This window comes from Notamacropus eugenii, chromosome 2, assembly GCF_028372415.1.
Source record: "Notamacropus eugenii isolate mMacEug1 chromosome 2, mMacEug1.pri_v2, whole genome shotgun sequence".
NCBI classification, from domain to species: Eukaryota; Metazoa; Chordata; class Mammalia; order Diprotodontia; family Macropodidae; genus Notamacropus; species Notamacropus eugenii.
In genome coordinates this window covers 412,226,503-412,244,986 of record NC_092873.1, presented here as the reverse complement: position 1 = coordinate 412,244,986, position 18,484 = coordinate 412,226,503, and the positions used below count along the sequence as shown (strand labels likewise).

At 36.7% G+C, this 18,484-nt stretch overlaps 1 protein-coding gene across 1 annotated transcript in view; it reads right to left on the bottom strand.

Annotated features, from left to right (window-relative positions):
* Positions 1-18,484, bottom strand: part of NVL (nuclear VCP like) — an 88,559-nt gene that overhangs the window by 68,803 nt on the left and 1,272 nt on the right. Inside the window, exons 2-5 of the mRNA XM_072647728.1 lie at positions 14,965-15,038; positions 6,538-6,590; positions 6,354-6,453; positions 4,604-4,661 (exon numbers count right to left, since the gene is read on the bottom strand). Of these exons, the coding sequence (XP_072503829.1) occupies positions 4,604-4,661; positions 6,354-6,453; positions 6,538-6,590; positions 14,965-15,038 (285 nt within the window). The remainder of the gene's footprint in view (positions 1-4,603; positions 4,662-6,353; positions 6,454-6,537; positions 6,591-14,964; positions 15,039-18,484) is intronic.

The following is an 18,484-nucleotide window of genomic DNA, read 5'->3' as shown; positions in this document are numbered from 1 at the left end:
GAACATCATTTTTTAAAGAATATACAAGTTAAACTACTCTAATTGAAGTGAGAAAAAAATTTTTTTTAACAGAAAAGTAACATAAAAACAAAGCTTTGATTTGTTGAATTGTAATGGCCTATTGTGGAAATGACAAAGAGCTATACAGTCTTATACAGAAAAGCAGGAAAAAAGACCTGATATAACAAGAATCTTTGAAAACAGTGGTTTAAGTTCAAGTATAAGGATGGCAGTGAAACAAACTACTTCATCAATGTTCTTGAAAATAACAACATATTAATATTACATATTATTACTAACAACCCAGTCACTCTAAGATATAAAGTCCTTTCCTATGTCCTTTATTACTACATATGTGGAACATTAGGCAAATATCTTGAATCTTTCAGAGTTTCAGTTCTTTCACTGGTAAAATGATGTAACTGGACTAAATAACTTCTAAGGCCCCCTCCAGTTAGTGATCCTATAATTTGGGGACTTCAACAGATATAATGATGTTCCATTAAAGCTCCTACTTTGAAGTGACTCAACCCATTCATGTCCCATTGACTACTCCTCTACTTCACCACTGCTATACACAGTCAGACCCTTGATCTCAGTGTCATACAAAAGTGATACATTTCAACGATCATAAACTCCAAAATTCCTTTATCTGATCATAATCTCTTATCATTGGCTAGGAGAATTCAAAATACATATTGATGATGCTCCCTCAAATACCCTAACACCCAGTTGGCTCAATCTACTCATTTCCCATATCTATTTCTCCAAACCAATTCTGCTATATACTAAGACAGTTACACCCCTAATATTTCCATCACTCCCAAGATCTTGATTTCCATATTCATGAACTCTGAAATTCCCTTTTTTGGATCATAATCTTTTTTCATTCTTTCATTCCTTTCTATGGCCCACTGCTAATTCTCTAACTTCTTTACTCACTATGTAACATCAGCCTTGTCACCCAAAAGATCCCTAGGCCGCTAGAACCTCCAATTTAAAGCACTTAATAAATGTTTGTTGCCTTGACTTATGCTCTCTCAACCTATTCTTCGTCTGTCATCTAAAATCCTTCTCCAATTTATTCCTTTCCTAGGGTATCAACCTGGCAACAAACTTTACTCTCCTCCCTTCCCTAACAGTTCAACTCTACTCTAAACTGAAACTTTTGTCCGCTTTTCTATTGTCATCACACCTTGCTAAATCCCACACTTGGAAATGCTCCTGCCATCATACTTACTTCATTCCTATTAACATGGTGCTAAACAGATCTGGAGAAAATAATTAAACCATGCTGACTGATTCAATAAAATATATATCACAGTCTCAAGTGGATCCTCCATCACTATAAGCAAATCAGCTCTTTTATATCTATTTGACTCCTTCCCTCCACCACCCCACCATCCCCGAGTCCTTTCATTTTACTCTTCCTCACACACTCGAATTGGCCTACTTGGAGTTCCTCGAACATGACATTCTCTCTCCCAATTCTGTGCCATTTCTCTAGAGGTTTCCCATGTCTGAAATGTCCTCCCTTCTCACCTCCACCTCCTTCAAGACTCAGCTAAAATCGAACCTTCTGAAGAATATCTTTGTTTATCTCTCCCCAAACTAGTAGCTTCTCTCTGAAATTACTTCCAGTCTATTTCAGATCCATGTGGTACCTATACTTCTAAAATGAGTTCGTCAAGGGCGCAGAGATCATGTTTTTACCTTTCTTTGTTAACCCCAGTTCTTAACATTATAAGGGCTTAATAAATCTTTTTTGACTAACTAAGCAACAATTCATTAAGTTGACTAAAATATGCAAATTACAATACTAGATCCTGGCCTAATAAAAATCCAGGATTCTGATACACACAGGAAATACTCAAGTGCTGTTGCTAGTAACTATAAACTGATTATCCTTTGAAATTGCAAAGGAAAATGACGATTTCTAGTCCTTTACTGGAACCAACCCAGCTCAAATTTTAAGAAGATAATAAATATTTGCATTATTCTAAAGCTAAAACCAATGGATTTCTCCAGTATCTTTTCTAATATCTAGATATGTGAAAGTGTATATGCCATAACAAAAGCTTTTTATACCTAGTTAATTTTATATTTAATTTGTTAAACAGTTATTATGTGCAAATTTACACTATGTCAGGCATCAAGGATATAAAAACATAAATCAAACAGTCCCTGACATAAATGAGCTTCCATTCTTTCATGAGAAAAGACTCATATACACATATATTGATATAAAATATAATTGAAATAAAAGGTAATGGGGTGTGGGTGAGTGGAAGAAGAGCAGGGAAGATTAGGAAAGGTCTTGTATAGGAGGTAGTATGTCCCTCAAGCTTTGAAGAAAACTAGGGATTCTAATAGGCCAAGATAAAGAGAGTGCATTTCAGGAATGTGAGACAGTCAGTATAAAGACATAGCAATAAAAGGGAAAAAAGTCAGACTGGCTGGACCATAGCGTGTGATGGGTAGTTTTGTGGCTGGCTGTTGTTTTTGTGTTCAAAGAGGAACAAAATGACATCACTAGTCGGGGCCAAGGTACAGTGTCTGACAATGGCATCTGATTATCACACCAATTTAAGCTCAGAAGGCTCTACCACAGATTAGGAACAAATAATCCATGTCAACATTTGGAGTAGAGATGTCTCTAAATTTGTGCATTTCGTATTTCTTTTGAGCTACTGCACTCTGCTTTGCCCACAGAGTACAGTATCTTCTTTGACGTGGGCATGCCATGTTGGAGAGTCCTTTGCCAGTGTCTTCCATGTCTCACAACCAATTGCAAATGTCTTCAGAGAGACTTGAGAGTGTCCTTGCATCACTTCTTCTGACTTCCTCGTGCTCACTTGCCTTGTGTGACTTCTCTGTAAAACAGTCTTTTAGGCAAACACACATTTGGCATTTCAAAAACATGGCTAGCCCATCAGAATTGTACTATCTACAGTAGAATCTAAATGCTTGGCAATTCAGCTTGAGAAGGACTTTAATGTTCAGTACCTTATCTTGCCAAGTGTCTTCAGAATTTTCCTAAGACAATTCAAACAGAAACAATTCAGTTTCCTGGCATGACACTGGTAGATTGTCCAGGTTTCACAGGCATACAACAATGGAGCCAACACAACTCTGTAGACCCTCAATATGGTATGCAGCTTAATACACCTCTTCACTCCCACAATTTCCTTTGGAGCCTCCCAAACACTGAGCTAAACTATGGCAATCCATGCATCAACCTTATCATCTATGTGGACAAACCTAGAAAGTACACTGCCAAGTTAAGTGAACTTATCCACAGCATTCAGATTTTCTTCATTTGCTGTAACTGATGGTTCCACATGTGGATGGTGCAGTGCTGGCTGATGGAGAACCTCTGTTTTCCTGGTGTTAACTTTAAGGCCAAAATTAGCACAAACGGCAAAGAATCAATTCTTGCATCTCAGCCTCAGAGGCTGCATTGAGTACATAATCACCTGTGAACAAAAAGTCACACAACAACTCTCCCTCCACTTTAGTCTTGCTTTTAGCTTTTTCAAGTTTAATAATTTACCATCAGTGCAGTAGCTGATCTTGATGCAATTTTTCTTCTCACTGAAGGTGTCTAACAACAACGCTGGGAGCACCAGGCTTAAAAAACATGGGAGCATGCACAAAACCTTGCTTCACTACACTAGTGACGGGGAAAGTACTAGAACATCATCCATTATTCAGAAACCGTGCAAGAATGCCACCATGGAACTGTATACAATACTGACGAAGTTCTTTGGGCAATCAAATTTTGCCATGATCTTCCAAGTGTAGTTATGTATAAAATATGGTTGGAAAGATAAGTTGGGTTCAGGATGTAAATGGTTTTACATTCCAAGCAGAGGAGTTTGTATTTGATCCTGGAGGTAATGGTGAGCCACTGCAGTTTACCGAACATCAAACCTATTCTTTAAGAATATCACTTTGGCAGATAGATGAGATAACGGACATACTTGAGACCAAGAGTATAATTAGGGAACTCTACTGCAATAGCCTAGACAAGAAGAACCTGAACTAGGGTAGTGGCTGTGTAACTCCTAGAACAAATACTATCGTTTTTCCTTTCAAAGAATCTTACTAAAGTTATCAGTTCCCTATGATTATAAATAGCTTCTCTATCCTATTTTTGGTACTCCTTCCCCATCTTGCCACCATTCTCTACTTTACCACCTGAATTTGGTTACCAACATATATATGAGAAGAGAAAATAATTCCTAAATAACGTGATGTGTTCTAAGAAAGTACCCTGCAAACAATATTACAAGAAGAACCTGAACTAGGGTAGTGGCTGTGTAACTCCTAGAACAAATACTATCGTTTTTCCTTTCAAAGAATCTTACTAAAGTTATCAGTTCCCTATGATTATAAATAGCTTCTCTATCCTATTTTTGGTACTCCTTCCCCATCTTGCCACCATTCTCTACATTACCACCTGAATTTGGTTACCAACATATATATGAGAAGAGAAAATAATTCCTAAATAACGTGATGTGTTCTAAGAAAGTACCCTGCAAACAATATTAAGTGAGTATTTGTCAATAAAAATGCTTGTCAAGTTCAATGTGTAACTCACCTGTTGATCTGGGAAATCTTCCACATCTGAATCATCATCCGTTTTGTTTGCTATATATCTTAAGTAAAGATAGGAAAAGGCAGAATATTTTTAAAACAAATTATTGAGGATCAGGATAACATTCTTGAAAAAAGATTTATACAATTAACAAAATTAACATATGAAACGAAACAGCCAGACCAAGAATCATCAGGCATATCTCTTTTAAGAGTATTGTGCTCCAAATTAGCCAAAAAATGGCAAGAAAGAACAAATGAGAAGACCTTTTTCTTGGATTTTTAGGTGACTCAGGCGAGTCAGGAAGCCCTGAGTTCAAATGCAATCTCACACATGTTATCAGTGTGACCCTGACGTATCACCTAACTTCTCTGTGCCCTGGTTTCCTCATGTAGGCAGTAATAGCATCTACCTTCCACACTGTTATGAGGTTCAAATGAGATAATATTTGCAAGAACACTCAGCGCAGCGCTCGGAACACAGTAGGTGCTACTTAAGTAAATGTTAGCTATCATCATCATCATCATCTTCACTTCCAAGAATCCTGGGTTATTATAGATTGATGAAAAGTGAAATGAGCATCACCAGGAGAACAATTCATACAAGTACAGTAATGCTGTAAAGAAAAAAAAATAACTCTGAAAAGCCTAACTGATCAATACAATGACCAACCACACCGTCGCAAAACAGCCGAAAGACAAATATAAAAGTACATCACTCTAAATAACATCACTCATCAACAGACAAAGAGTTAATGGATACGAGGTGCAGAAACGATGAATTTGGACAAGACAATTATGTAGATTAAGTCTGACTAAGTTAGCAATTATGCTACAAATAAAAGATGACTATGGAAACATTTTTTAAAAATGCACAAAGGGAAACAAGGAAGTTTAGAAGAAAGCACATCTAAGCAAGACAGTTTTTAAGTAACATGGAAGTATTATATACTTTTTTTAAGAGGCAAGCACACTAAGGGACACTGAAACCAGATAATTAGCATAAAAGGAACACCCATGAGGGTTTTTATTTTCAAAAACTGGTTCCACATAGAATTTGTTTCCTGCCTCAGCTTAGAGCAGTAGGTAACTTAAGTCCATCAGGAGCAGTTGTGTAAGCAAGTCAGCTCAGGATGGGCTGGAACACTGAAGTCTTGAATTGGAAATCAGGGAGACTTCTGGCTTTGAGGTCATCGAGCATGCTGATCTGCTTCACTGCCTGGCTCCTGGTGATGAACCTTTCACCTCAAAAGTCATTTTGGGGTTAGAGATAGGGCCAATAACCAGAGAGCAAACCAAAGCTATTGTCCTCCTGGATCTGCCAAAGAAAAGACAAAGGAACCTGCCCAGGTTTCTAAGAGTTAAGAAAAAGCGAGGCTATCTTACCTTCTTTCCAATCTTTGAACTAGGTCTCAACCAAGGGAAGAGTTCTAAGTTTTCCAGGGGAGATAATCTGGGGACTGGGAAATAGTTTAAAATGTAAAAGTAATGCTGTTTTTCTATTCACTGGTCAATTTAGGAGATCCCATGGAAAAGGCAAAAAGTCTGGGCTGCCCTAACTTCAATATTGAGAATTTTATTTTTTCAACGAAACTTCAGGCCTACACATTTTTTAAAAAGGCAAGTACTATGAAAAGGAGACTACATTTTAAAAAATATAATCTACTTTTTCTGGTGTGCTGTGAATATGGAAATGATCTCTAAGTTCAGAATGAAAAATTAATAAATAAAATCACCTATTTTCTAATACTCACTCATTAAACTCTTGACTTTTTCTTGCTCTTTTTGCCAGGTGTTCATCTTCTAATTCAGTTAAGTCTTCAAGTTCTTTCTCTCTCCTGATTATGCTAAAAACTAGAACAAAAAGAAGTTTCTATTAAATAGGATAATGTTTTCTACAACAGTTGTTAGTAGTTCAACACATATCAGGAAACTCACCTTTTTCTACTTTAATTCTGAAAGCATTTCTCTTTGTTCGGCCATAATCTACACTGAAAGACAATATAAATAAGTTTAGCTGAGCAGATACTGCCAATCAGTCAATAAGCATTTTTAAATTCTTACTACGTGCTAAATGCTAGAAATACATATACAAGCAGAAAGACAAGTCAGTTCTCTGCTCTCTAACAACCTGCCAATCTAAAGGAGTAAGACCATACACAGAAACAGAGCTGTAAAACTGGGAAGGGTCGGAGGGGTTGGGGGGGAGAGATTAAGGTGCCCATCAGGAAGGTATGGTACAGAAAGTCCTGGGAAAAGTCAGGACTACAGCCTGAAGAGGAATGAAGATATGAGCCTCCTTAAAATGCAAGTTCTGACATGAACCAGTCAATTAAAGGGAGAAGCTACAGGGGTAGAAGGGCTTGTAATATAAGTGGTCCAGAGGTGGAATGAGCTTCCTGGTCTCCTATGACAAGATAGACAAAATTCTGAGGAAATGAGTCAGTAATGCAACCTGGAGAGGAATGAAACCTCTTCCCAAATATCAAGACCATATCCAAGAGAAAGAGATTTTAAAGTGACAATTCAATCCCCTATTAAAACATTTATTAAACATCTAATATATGCAAGGTATTATACTATGATACACAAACAAGAACGAAATAATCCCTGCCTTTAAGAAGCTTACATCTCACAAGGTACTGAGGAGATTCAAAGTTTACATAAAGAAGGTCATTCTGGACTTGGCTATGCTTGCAATCTATTAGGGGCATAAGCTACACCAATAACTATAATCCTCAGAACATCAAAGTACATCTTAGAGAATAAGAAATTCAAGGCAAAGGTTTTGTTTCACCATGGTTTGTAGTCTGTAAGCCCTAAAACGCATTCACTAGAAACAAACTGAAGGGGAGCTCACTTCCTTTCCACCAAAAAATACGACCCTGCTTCAAAACTAAGCCAAGAAATCTAAATGATTACTATAATAGTTTCTTCAGAAAATCATAGCAACAAAAACCACAGAAGTTACAAATCTTTCAAATGTCTAGTTAGTTCAACCTTAAGTATAAAGTTCAGTGGTTCAATTTACCACTTAAAGATCTTCTCAGTGCTTTGGGTGAAATAATGCCTAAACTAACTAAAATCACATTAGGTTAGCCCTGTTACTTTTTTACTTAATTCATGTAATACAATACAAAAGGTATTAATCTAGCCTTTTCTTGCCTCGGGCAAAGTCAGGGTTTAGAACAAAGTTTACAGTGGGAATAATCTGTTTTGCTAACTTTGGTCAAAGTTGTTTAAGTATAAAGTTACACCACCATAAATAAAAAGATCACTATCTTCTTAACTGGTGTATTGTTTGTTCATGAAACACTACGCACACATAACACAAAATACTATGATAGCTGGATTAAATAACTTCTAAGATCTCTTCCAACTCTATTATGTCAGGATCAGGTAACAAAAGCACTAAGGAAAGCTCTGAAAATTGAGACCAGCCCCTAAAAAGCTTAAAATCTAAGGAGAAAGGTAGTTCAACCTAAAATAAAAACAATACAATTCAATATGTTCAGCTGATTGAGGAAGGTAGAATCTGTTCAACCCTAAATAAGTTCACATATCCTATTCTATGTTCCCTAACACATCAGTACTTCTCTCTTTCCAATTATCTTGTATTTATTTATTCTGTATGTATATTATGTATGTAAAATACATTCAGAATAGAGTAGGGAAGAACAGAATATAGAAGGCCTGGGTTCAAAGATCATCCATCTCATCTTTTCTTCAGAATTTAACATGAACCTTCCATTTCTTGATAATCTTTCTAGGTTTTCTTTTTTTTTTTTTTGTTACTGTTGTTAATTCAGGTCTATTCTTTTGTTTTATTGTTTTGTTTTTACCCTAACCACTCTCCCTGTCCCCAAGATAACAAAAGGGGAACTCAGGAAAAAGCCCTGAACACTTAACTGCACAATCCAATAAAACAAAATGCCTTTGTCCAAAAAAGTATGCCTGTCTCTGCATTTTCAGTTCATCACCTCTCTGGAAGCAGGTGAGTGGCATGTTTCATCATCAGTCCTTTGGACTTGTGGTATGTAGTTGCATTGATCAGAGCCCTAAAATCTTTCCAAGTTCTATCTCTCTTTGTTATTGCTGTGCAAACTATTCTCTTACCTCTGCATAACTTGCTCTACAGTATATTATAGGTCTTCATAGCTTCCTCAGAAAATGTCCATTTCATCTTTTCTTGTACAATAATAACACTCCATTACACGTACACACCACAATTTGCTTAGCCCTTCCCAATTGGAGGACACCCTTAGTTTCCATTTTTTGGCTACCACAAAAAAAAGAGTTGCTATAAATATCTGTGTACATGTCTTTTTCCTCTTTCTTTGATTTTTTTGGGAGGTATAGACCTATTATAGTGGATCAAATGGGTCACAAGGTATACATGCAGTTTATCAAACTTTAGTGGAAAGTTCTAAATTGCTTTTTAGAATGACTTTCCCAAACTTATTTGGCCTACCCCCCTTAAAAAAAATAATCAGTGCCCCCCTGAGATTAGGTTAACACTTATTTTTTACTCAACACCCCACAATTGTACCAGAAGCTACTACCATCCCACCCCCCAACACCCCAGGGAGCAGGATGGTCCACTTTGAGAACCTATGGACTAAACTAATTAACAGTACAACTAAAAGTGCATTGCCACACCTGTTTTGCCCCTCCATCATTTGTCATTTTCTTTTTTTTCCCATTGCACAGTGTGATGAGTAGAACCTCCAAGTTGCTTTAATTTGCATTTTTCTAATTATTAGTGATGTGGAACGTTATTTCTACATGGTTGTTAAGAGTTTGGATTTTTTTTTTTTTGCAAAACTGCCTATTCATATCTTTTGATCTTAAGTCTTATACATTTGAATTAGAAATTTCCTGGCTTGTGATTTTCTCACTGTTGATGTGAGAAAAATTAAATTTGCCTCCCTAAATCAGATGAGCTATTAGTTTAAAAAACAACAACCCAGTTTTATTTATCAATTTAATGGTCTTTTGCTTTCACTTTCATTAATCTCTTTTTTAATCTTCAGAATTTCTACTTTGTAACTTAGTTGGAGATTTTCCTCTGTCCAAATTTCTTAAATGGAATGCCCAGTTCACTGATTTGTTCTTTTCTTTGTTGATGAAAGTACTGCAAGATTAAAAATTTTCCCCTTAGAACTGCTTTAGCTGTAATACTTAAATCTCATATGTTGTCTCATTATTGTCATATACTTTTACGTAATTTTTAAACTGTTTAATTTATTCTTTGATCTGTCAGTTTTTAGAATTATGTTATTCTCCAATTATTTTAAAAATTCGTTAATTTTCTTTCTTTGTGATCAGTAAATGTGCTTAGTACTTCTGCTTCTCAACATCTTTTGGGGAGGTCTTTATGTTCCTATAACATGGTCAATTTCTGTAAAGGTTCCAAATAGCTTAGGAGTATATAATTTCCTTCCTATTCCCATTCAGTAATTATCAGAGATCTACCATCTCTAAATTTTCTGAAACTCAATTCACATTCCTTATTTATTTTCTTGTTTATCTTTTAGTTAGATTTGTGTAAAGATAAAAGAGAGTACATTAAAAAGTCTTTACTTTTATAGCTTTACTATCTGTTTCTCCCTACAATTCAATTTTTTAAAGTACTTAGATGCTCTGATATTGGTGTGCGCGTGTAATAATGATGTTCACATTCATCATTTTGGCAGGTTATGCCTCCTTATTTGAGTACTGCTAAAAGGTAAAACATTTAGCTCCAGTCCTTCATTTTAACTTTGTGAATCTTTGTGTTTCTTGTAAATAACATTATCAGATTCTGCTTTCTACTTCATTCTATCCTCTTCCATTCTGTGAGTACCCGCCATTCACATCCAGTTTTAAATATTAAATGTGTATTTCCCTCTATTCTCTTTTGTTTTGCTAGGAAAATACTTTCTTCTTGTCTTTTTTCTACATTTACAAGAGCTCCTCTGTATTCCTTGATGGTTTATCTTCATTCTGCCTTCGCTAAATCTGACCTTGGTCCTTTTCCCTCCTCTCTTTTCTGTTCTTCCAACTGGTGAACTCATCTACCCTAAGGATCTCAATTATCATCTGAGTGATCCTCAACTGGGTTACTTCTAAATTCGGTATTTCCCAAGTCACAGTCTTCTTGAATTTCCAACTGCATACTGAGCATCAGCCACAGACATCATCACCTGGACATCACAATGCAACTTCTCTCCAACTGAACTATCTTCCCTCATCTAAACTTTCTATTTCTGTTGATGGCAGCACTCTTAGGTTCAAAATCTGAAAAATAACATCTTCTTAAGCAGCAATCTGGTACAACAGAAAGAAAGCAGCATTTGGAAAAATAATTCAAATGCAAAGGGCAAAAGACCTGAGCAGGATCTAAATTTTGTCTCTTACTCCCTTTATGAACTTGGCAAAGTCACTTGCCCATTCTGGGTTTTAGCTTCAACATTTTTACTTATTAAATGAGATGACTAAATGAACTAATCCTGGTGGGTCCCTTTTAGCTCTAAAGCTATGGTCCTGTGACCATTTGAGATGGGAGAAGAAAGAGGTCATGATTTGCTAAGATAGCAATTCCACCTCAGCAACATCTCATATTTAAACTTACAACCACTGTAGTTCAAGTTCTCATTTTCTCCCAACTAGAACATGATAATGACTTTCTAATCTGTTTCTATCTCACCTCTCCTCTCTCCAATCTACTGCTCACAACTATGCAAAAGAAATCCTCCTCATTCTGTGCAAGACTGATCATGTCACTTCCTGCTCAAAAACCTTTAGTGACTTCCTGAGTCTACAATTCTCAAAGGCTGCAATGCTAACTTTTGGCAATCTCTACAATGTGATTCCAACCTACTTTTCCAGTCTATCATGCACTCACTATTAATATAGCCCATTAGACTCTTGACCAATTTCTAATCATAAGTAGTTCACTCTTAACTTCGAGCTAAAATATGCATCCTTATAACTTCCATCAGTTCCACTAGTTCTTTCCTTGGGGATAAATTGAGCAAATTTCTTCCACATGACTACTCTTCAAATAAAGAAACACTAATCATAGCCCTACCAAGTCTTTTTCTTCTCTAAATACCTCTGCTTATTTTAACCAGTCCTCTCACATGCCATAACTGCAAGTCCCCTCATAATCTTTGCCATAACTATTCCACCGAACTGGACAAGATTCAGACTACCAATGTCCTTCCTAAAATGTGACATTTAGAAATGAACTCAACACACTATCCCAGTCTTGATCTGAATCAGAATATATATCAGGGCTATCATTAGTTTCATTTTGGACACTATTTTGTCTATTACAAGGGCTCAAAATTTAATAGGAAAAACCATAATTTTAGATTTATTCTATTCTAGCCTGTCAAGGTCTCTTTGGATCTTAATTCAATATTTAATTAATTCAATAGTTTAGCCATTTCTCCCAGTAACATGTCATTAGCAATTATAATAGAATGTAATCTTATAATTTCAGTTAAGTAATTTATAAAACTGTTAGACAATATATGCCAAAGGTCAAAAGGACCTCTGTGACATTCCACATAGATTAATAACCACTAAAATCAAATCATTTAACCAATTCCAAATCTAACTAACTATTCAATTAGCCAAGGCATTTTCCATGTCAGGCTCTCATGAAAGACTTGGACAGAGCAATGAAATCCAGGTGTATCTGTGAAATTAACCAGATCTATCTGACATCTCTCTTCCCACCTCCCAACTCCTCACCTATCTGAATAATTCACATTTACAGGGCAACAATCTTATCTTTGGGAGCTTTCATTCTTCTCAGGCTAGCAAGTAACGGTATTGTACTTACTCTCTGTCTATAAACTCTTTGAAATCAGCTCTCTGAAAATCATGAGTAGGTTTCACAAACTCAAATGACTGGCAAGTTGGGTTTTTTTAATCTTAATATAGCAGTCATTTCCACTTCATCAACCAATGCCTCCTATCAGATTCTATTAAGGTCTAAGACAATAGTCTCACCTCTGAGTTTTCACCTCACACCCTGCAAATTGGCAAAGATGACAAAAAAATGACAATATTAAATGTTTGAGTGGTTGTGGGATGACAGGTCTACTAACACATTGTTGGTGGAACTGCGAAATAGTACAATCATTTTGGAAAGTCATTTGGAATTATGCAAATAAAGTGATTAAACATCCTTACCCTTTGACCCAGAGATTTCATTACTGGGCTTATACACCAAAGAAGTCATCAATAAGAGGAAAGTCCCCATATACATCAAAATATTTACAGAAGCATTTTTTTTTTGGTGATTGCAAAGAATTTGGAAACCCACAGGTACATGCCCTCCAATTGGAGAATAGCTAAATAAATTGTGGTACATGAATATAAGGGAATATAGCTGTGTTGTAAAAAATGATGTGTAATGAATACAGAGAAGCATGGAAAGATTTCCTTGAACTGATGCAAAGGAAGCAAGCAGAGCCAAGAAAACAAAAAACACAGAAACTACAACAATGTAAATGGAAAGAACTGCACACAAAAAAACAAAAGTAAATACAGCAAAATTATAGAGATCAAGCATGATGTGAATAGAAAGACGCTGTCTCTTAGGGGAGGTGAGAGGTCCACAGGTGTTACATAGTTGGTATGTTTTGGGACTTCTTTTTTTGTTGCTGTTTTGGGGCTTTTTTCAATGTATCAAATGAATATGATTCAATTCTTTTCCTCATTAAAAAATGCTACTTGCAATATGGGATGGCTCTCCTGGGAGGGGGGGAATACTGGGGATAACTATGATGATATAAAAAAATACAAAACATCAATAAAAACATCGAAAAAAATAAGATTTAACATTAGCAAAGTCTTGCTAACGCAATTCAATTGAACATATATTAAAAATGCCAACTACCTGAGGTATTAAACAAGGCACAAAGGTGTGAGTTTGGTGTGCATGCATGCACGCGTATGTGTGTGTTTATAGCTGTCTTCAAGAAGCTTATATGGGTGTTGTGACATGTAGGGGAAGGGACAGAAATTATGAGTAAATATGATACAAGGGGGTTTAGAGCAAAGGAAAAATCCAAAGTGCTACTCTAGACAGGTTTGGAGAGACTTTTATGGGGGAGAGGAGATCAAGGAAGGCCTCACAGAGGGGCTGACACCAAGTTTTGAAGGACAAAAGAATCTTATAGATAAAAGAAGGATGTGTATTATAGGCTAGAATTTTTACTTTAACTAATATGGGTAAGTTGGGAAGAGAAAAGGTTGGAGGTAGTGAATCTGGTAAGGAACCATCTTATCTGTACTTGTTCAAGTATACAATGACTAAGGCACACTCTTAGAATGTGACTGTGGAAAAAGATACAATCGGATCCACGGCTCTTAAAAAAGCAGCAGCATGAACAGGATGATTAAAACCAGAGAAGACTCAAGAATGACTGAAGAATTCTGATGAACAGTGACCAAAAACAACTGTGAAGGACCAACAATGATGAAGCATGAAGGATGAACAGCAGCAACTAGCGTTTATACAGATTTCTAGGTTTACAAAATACTTTATAAATTTTATCTCATTTTATTTTCCTAATAAATCTGGGAGGTAGATGCTATTATTATTCCTTATTTTATAGATGAGGTAACTGAGTACAACAGAGGTTAAATTTGACTTGTCCAGGGTTACATGACACTGAGTCGACAGAGAGGCAATGGCCTTGATAATATTTTCAGACATAGCCTAAGTGTCAATTTGTTTTGTTTGCCTATTTTATTTGTTATAAGTATTATTTCTTTGTTTAATTGAAAGGGGGCGGAGGGGAGATTTGAAAGAGAAAGGGAGATTAGCAATAATGATACCAAAAAAAAGAAAAGAGAGTCACAGATGCATTTTTGAATGCATAAATGAGAATAGAAGACAGCTCAGCAAGACCAACAAATATGGCAGCTTTAAAACTCATTGAATTTATTACATACTTAAAAAGTGCCCAGGAAAAAAAAAGAACAACTGAGATAAGACAGAAAGGCTGATTAGGACGGCGAGCGTTGCTATCAACTATAATTCTGTTGGAAAGATGGAGAGCAGATGGAATGACAGACAAGCCAGCTAGGTGGTATAATGGAGAATGCACTGGGCCTGGAATCAGGAGACCTGAGTTCAAATCTAGCCTCAAACACTTACTAGCTATGTGACCTTGGGAAAGTCACTTAACTTCTATTTGTCTCAGTTTTCTCAGTGGTAAAATGGGGGTTAATTAAAGCACCTCTCTCACGGGGTTGTTGTGAAGATTGAATGAGTATTATTACTCAGCAGTGTCTGGCACATAGTAGGTGCTATATAAATGCTTCCTCCCTCCTTCTCATGCTAAACTGTTTATTACTTACCTGTACAATTCTTGCAAATCAGATGCTAAGGTGCCAATGTCCACATATTTTCCACATTCATTACTGCTCAGGTACTAAAACATAAAATTTGAAAAACGTAAATATGTGATCTTCCTTCTTCAATGATTAAAATCCATAAACTGGTTATAAGGGATCATGATCACAATATGGTACAGTGTAAAGAGTATCTTATCTGGAATTCAAAGACTCAGGATCTACTTCCTACTGGTGTGATCTTGGCTGGGCAAGTTTTTCTTTTCTTCCCTTAGTTTTCCAGGGTAACAGTTTCTTCATTTGCAAAATTCATAGCTTACACTAACTTCTAAGGCCCCTTTTGACAAGATACATAAAAATCAGTTCAATATTCTCTCCCTCTCTCCAGCCCCTCCTGTAACAACCGAGAAGGCGAGCATTATGATACCCGTTATACATGTAGACGTTCAAAACAGAGCTCCGTATTAACTATGTTGCAAAAAAAAAAAAAAAAAGTGAAAAAATGCATCAACCTGCACTGAAGGGTTCCTCAGTTCTCACTCTGAAAAACTTTAATAACCAATTCTCTCCTCCTATTCTCTGGTCTTGGAAAATAAGAAGGACTTTCTCCTTGTCAATACTTTACCCTCTACCTGGACTCTCATCCTGCCTCCTCTAGAAGCTTACTCCTTTGATAATTTTTCTCACTGAATTTTCTCTTTTCCTGTTAATAATTCTTGCTTTCATATCACATACATTTCCTAATATATCCCTTTCCATTCCTTTACCCAGTGATCTCTTTTAGCAAAGATTTTTCCTTAAAAAGTAAAACTAACATATTAGTAGTTTTTGATAATATACACCACATTCCATACCCACAGTTCCATGGTGCAACACCTCTACAATGAGAATGCCAGGTCTAGAATCAGGAAGACATGAGTTCAAATTCAGCCTCAGATATTTATTAGCTATGTATACTGGGACAAGCCATTTAACCTGTTTGTCTCAGTTTCCTCACCTATAAAATGGGTATACTAATAGCACCTACCTCCCAGGGTTATTATGAGGATCAAATGAGATAATAATTGTAAAGTGCTTAGTAGCACAGTGTCTAGAAGGTAAATACCATATATATTTTAGCTATTATTATTATTAACTTTCAAGCTCTCTTTATTCTTCCCTGCTACCCACAAATATATCCATGCTTCCCCCAATCATTAAAAAACTTTCACTTATCCCTGCCATCTCCTCAAGCTACTGTCTTTTCCATGGTTCTCATGATACTTCCCTCTCCTCAGTAGGGGGAAAAAAGAGAAGGTGTTTGAGGAGGGAGAAATCTTTTTCAGTTGAGGGGATCAAAGAGGACATAATTAACAAGAATTTACTAACCAGCTCCCATATGTCAGGCCAGGCACTGTACTAGATAGAAAAGACCTCCTACAGAAGGTAAAATCTTAGTTGGGTCTTATAGGAAGTCAGGAGGTAGAGGAGAGAAGTGGAGGATTTTCCAGGCATTGAAAATAGTAAAAAGAATTCAGAAGACAAGGCAAAAGTAGATGATTGCATTATGTGTGAGAACATCGAATAGGTCACTGTGGTTGGTCACTGTGATTTAAGAGTGAATGGAATACAATATAAGAGAATTGAAAAGGTAGGAAGAGCACTAGTTGTAAAAGGCTTTAAATGCCAAACAGATTTTTGTTAATTCCTAGAGATGTAATAGGGAACCAGTGGTGTTTATTGAGTAGGGAAATAATATGATCAGATATATAGATTGGGAAAATCATTTTGGCAGATGAATGAAGAATAAATTGGAGAGGGGAGAGATGAGGAAGAGGACCAACAAGGTGGCTAGTGAAGTAGCAGTTACTATTGTAATGAGGGTAGGCACTGTATGAGTGATGAGAAGGGGAGGTATGTGAAGACTTTGTGAAGGTAGAAATGACAAGATCTGACAACAGAATGCCTATACTCAATGAATGCATGTGATAACTCACAGGTAATCTAGAGGTAACTAGTCTGGGTGACTGAGAGGATACTAACACAAATAAAAGGTAAGTTTAGAGGTAGAGTGACAACGGGAACAGAAATTCTGATTTAAACACATGGGGTTTGAGATTCAATTCTAAATGTCCAAAAGGCAGTTGGTGATATGGGATTAGAGCTCAGAAGAAGAGGTTAGGGCTGAATATATAAGTTGGAATTATCTGCATAGAAATGATAGTTGAACCTATGCGATCACCAAACAAAACAGCATAAATGGCAAAGAGAAGCTGGCCCAGGACAGAGCCCTGTGAAATATTCATAGATAACAGGTATGACCTAGATGAAGATCTAGCAAAGAAGACTGAAACAGAGAGAAAGGTCAAACAGATAAGAGGGAACCAGGAACCATAAGAAAGCTATGTCATGAAAACCTAAAAAGAAGAAAATATTCAAGAGAGATGATGATACTGTGTCAAAGGCTATAAAAAGGGGTAAAAAAAGGATAAGATCTGGATTTAGTAACTGCTAACTTTGGAGAAAGCAGTTTCATTTGAATGATGAAGTTGTGAGCCAGGCATCAGGGGGTAGAGGCACCTACCTGGTGCATGGCTTTCTAAAGCAGCTGAGAAGAGAAAGAGAGGAATAGGACAATAGTAGGATTATAGGGCTACGAGTTTGGCTCCTGTTTTTTTAAGGATGGAGTAGGCATAGGATCATTTGTAGGCAGCAGGGAAGGAACTGATAGAAAGAAAGAGAGAGGGAGAGAGAAGAGGAGAGAGGGAGGGAGAGATGGAGAAGGAAGAGGATAGAGAAAAGAGAAATTGAAGACTGAGAAAAGAGTGGGGATAATACGCCAGAGAAGTCAGCAGAGATCAAATGTACATACAGAAGGGTTTACCAAGAAAAGAGGCACCTCTTTACCAGACAAAGTTGTAGAAGGACATAGTGGGAGATGTCTGAGTGATACAGTGATATGAGAGCACAAGAACTGTAGAGGGAACTCTTTGAAAAAAAGTCTTAGTTTTTGAGGGGTTTTTTTGTGGTGAGGTATAAAGCAATTAACTAGAATTGACTAGACTGAGAAACTGACAAAGAAGCATCAATTCATATCCTGAAGTTGCCTAGAATAAGGACAAAAGCTTCAATGGAGAAAAAGACTACGTGAGTCTGTGCCTACAGAACTCACTTAGGAACAAAGGACAATGCCTCAGAGACAGTGTCTGAATTAGATGAAATATGGATAATATGAAAATCAAAGGAGAGACCTGAACCAAGGTAGTGGCAGTCTCAGAGAGAGGGTGGCCTATTCAAGAGATGTTGCAAAGGTGAAATCAATGGACCTTGGAAACACATGGGATATAGGATGGGGGAGTGGGAGGTGGAAGGTGGTGAGGACTGAGGATGATGCCTACGTTATGAACCTGGGTGACTGCGGGAAATGATGTTAATAGTATATTAATAGAGAAATTAGAAAGAGGGGAGAGTTTGGGTGGAAGGGGGAGAAAAGAGTTCAGTTTTGGATAAGTTGAGTTTAAGATGTCTATAGAATATCCATCCAGTT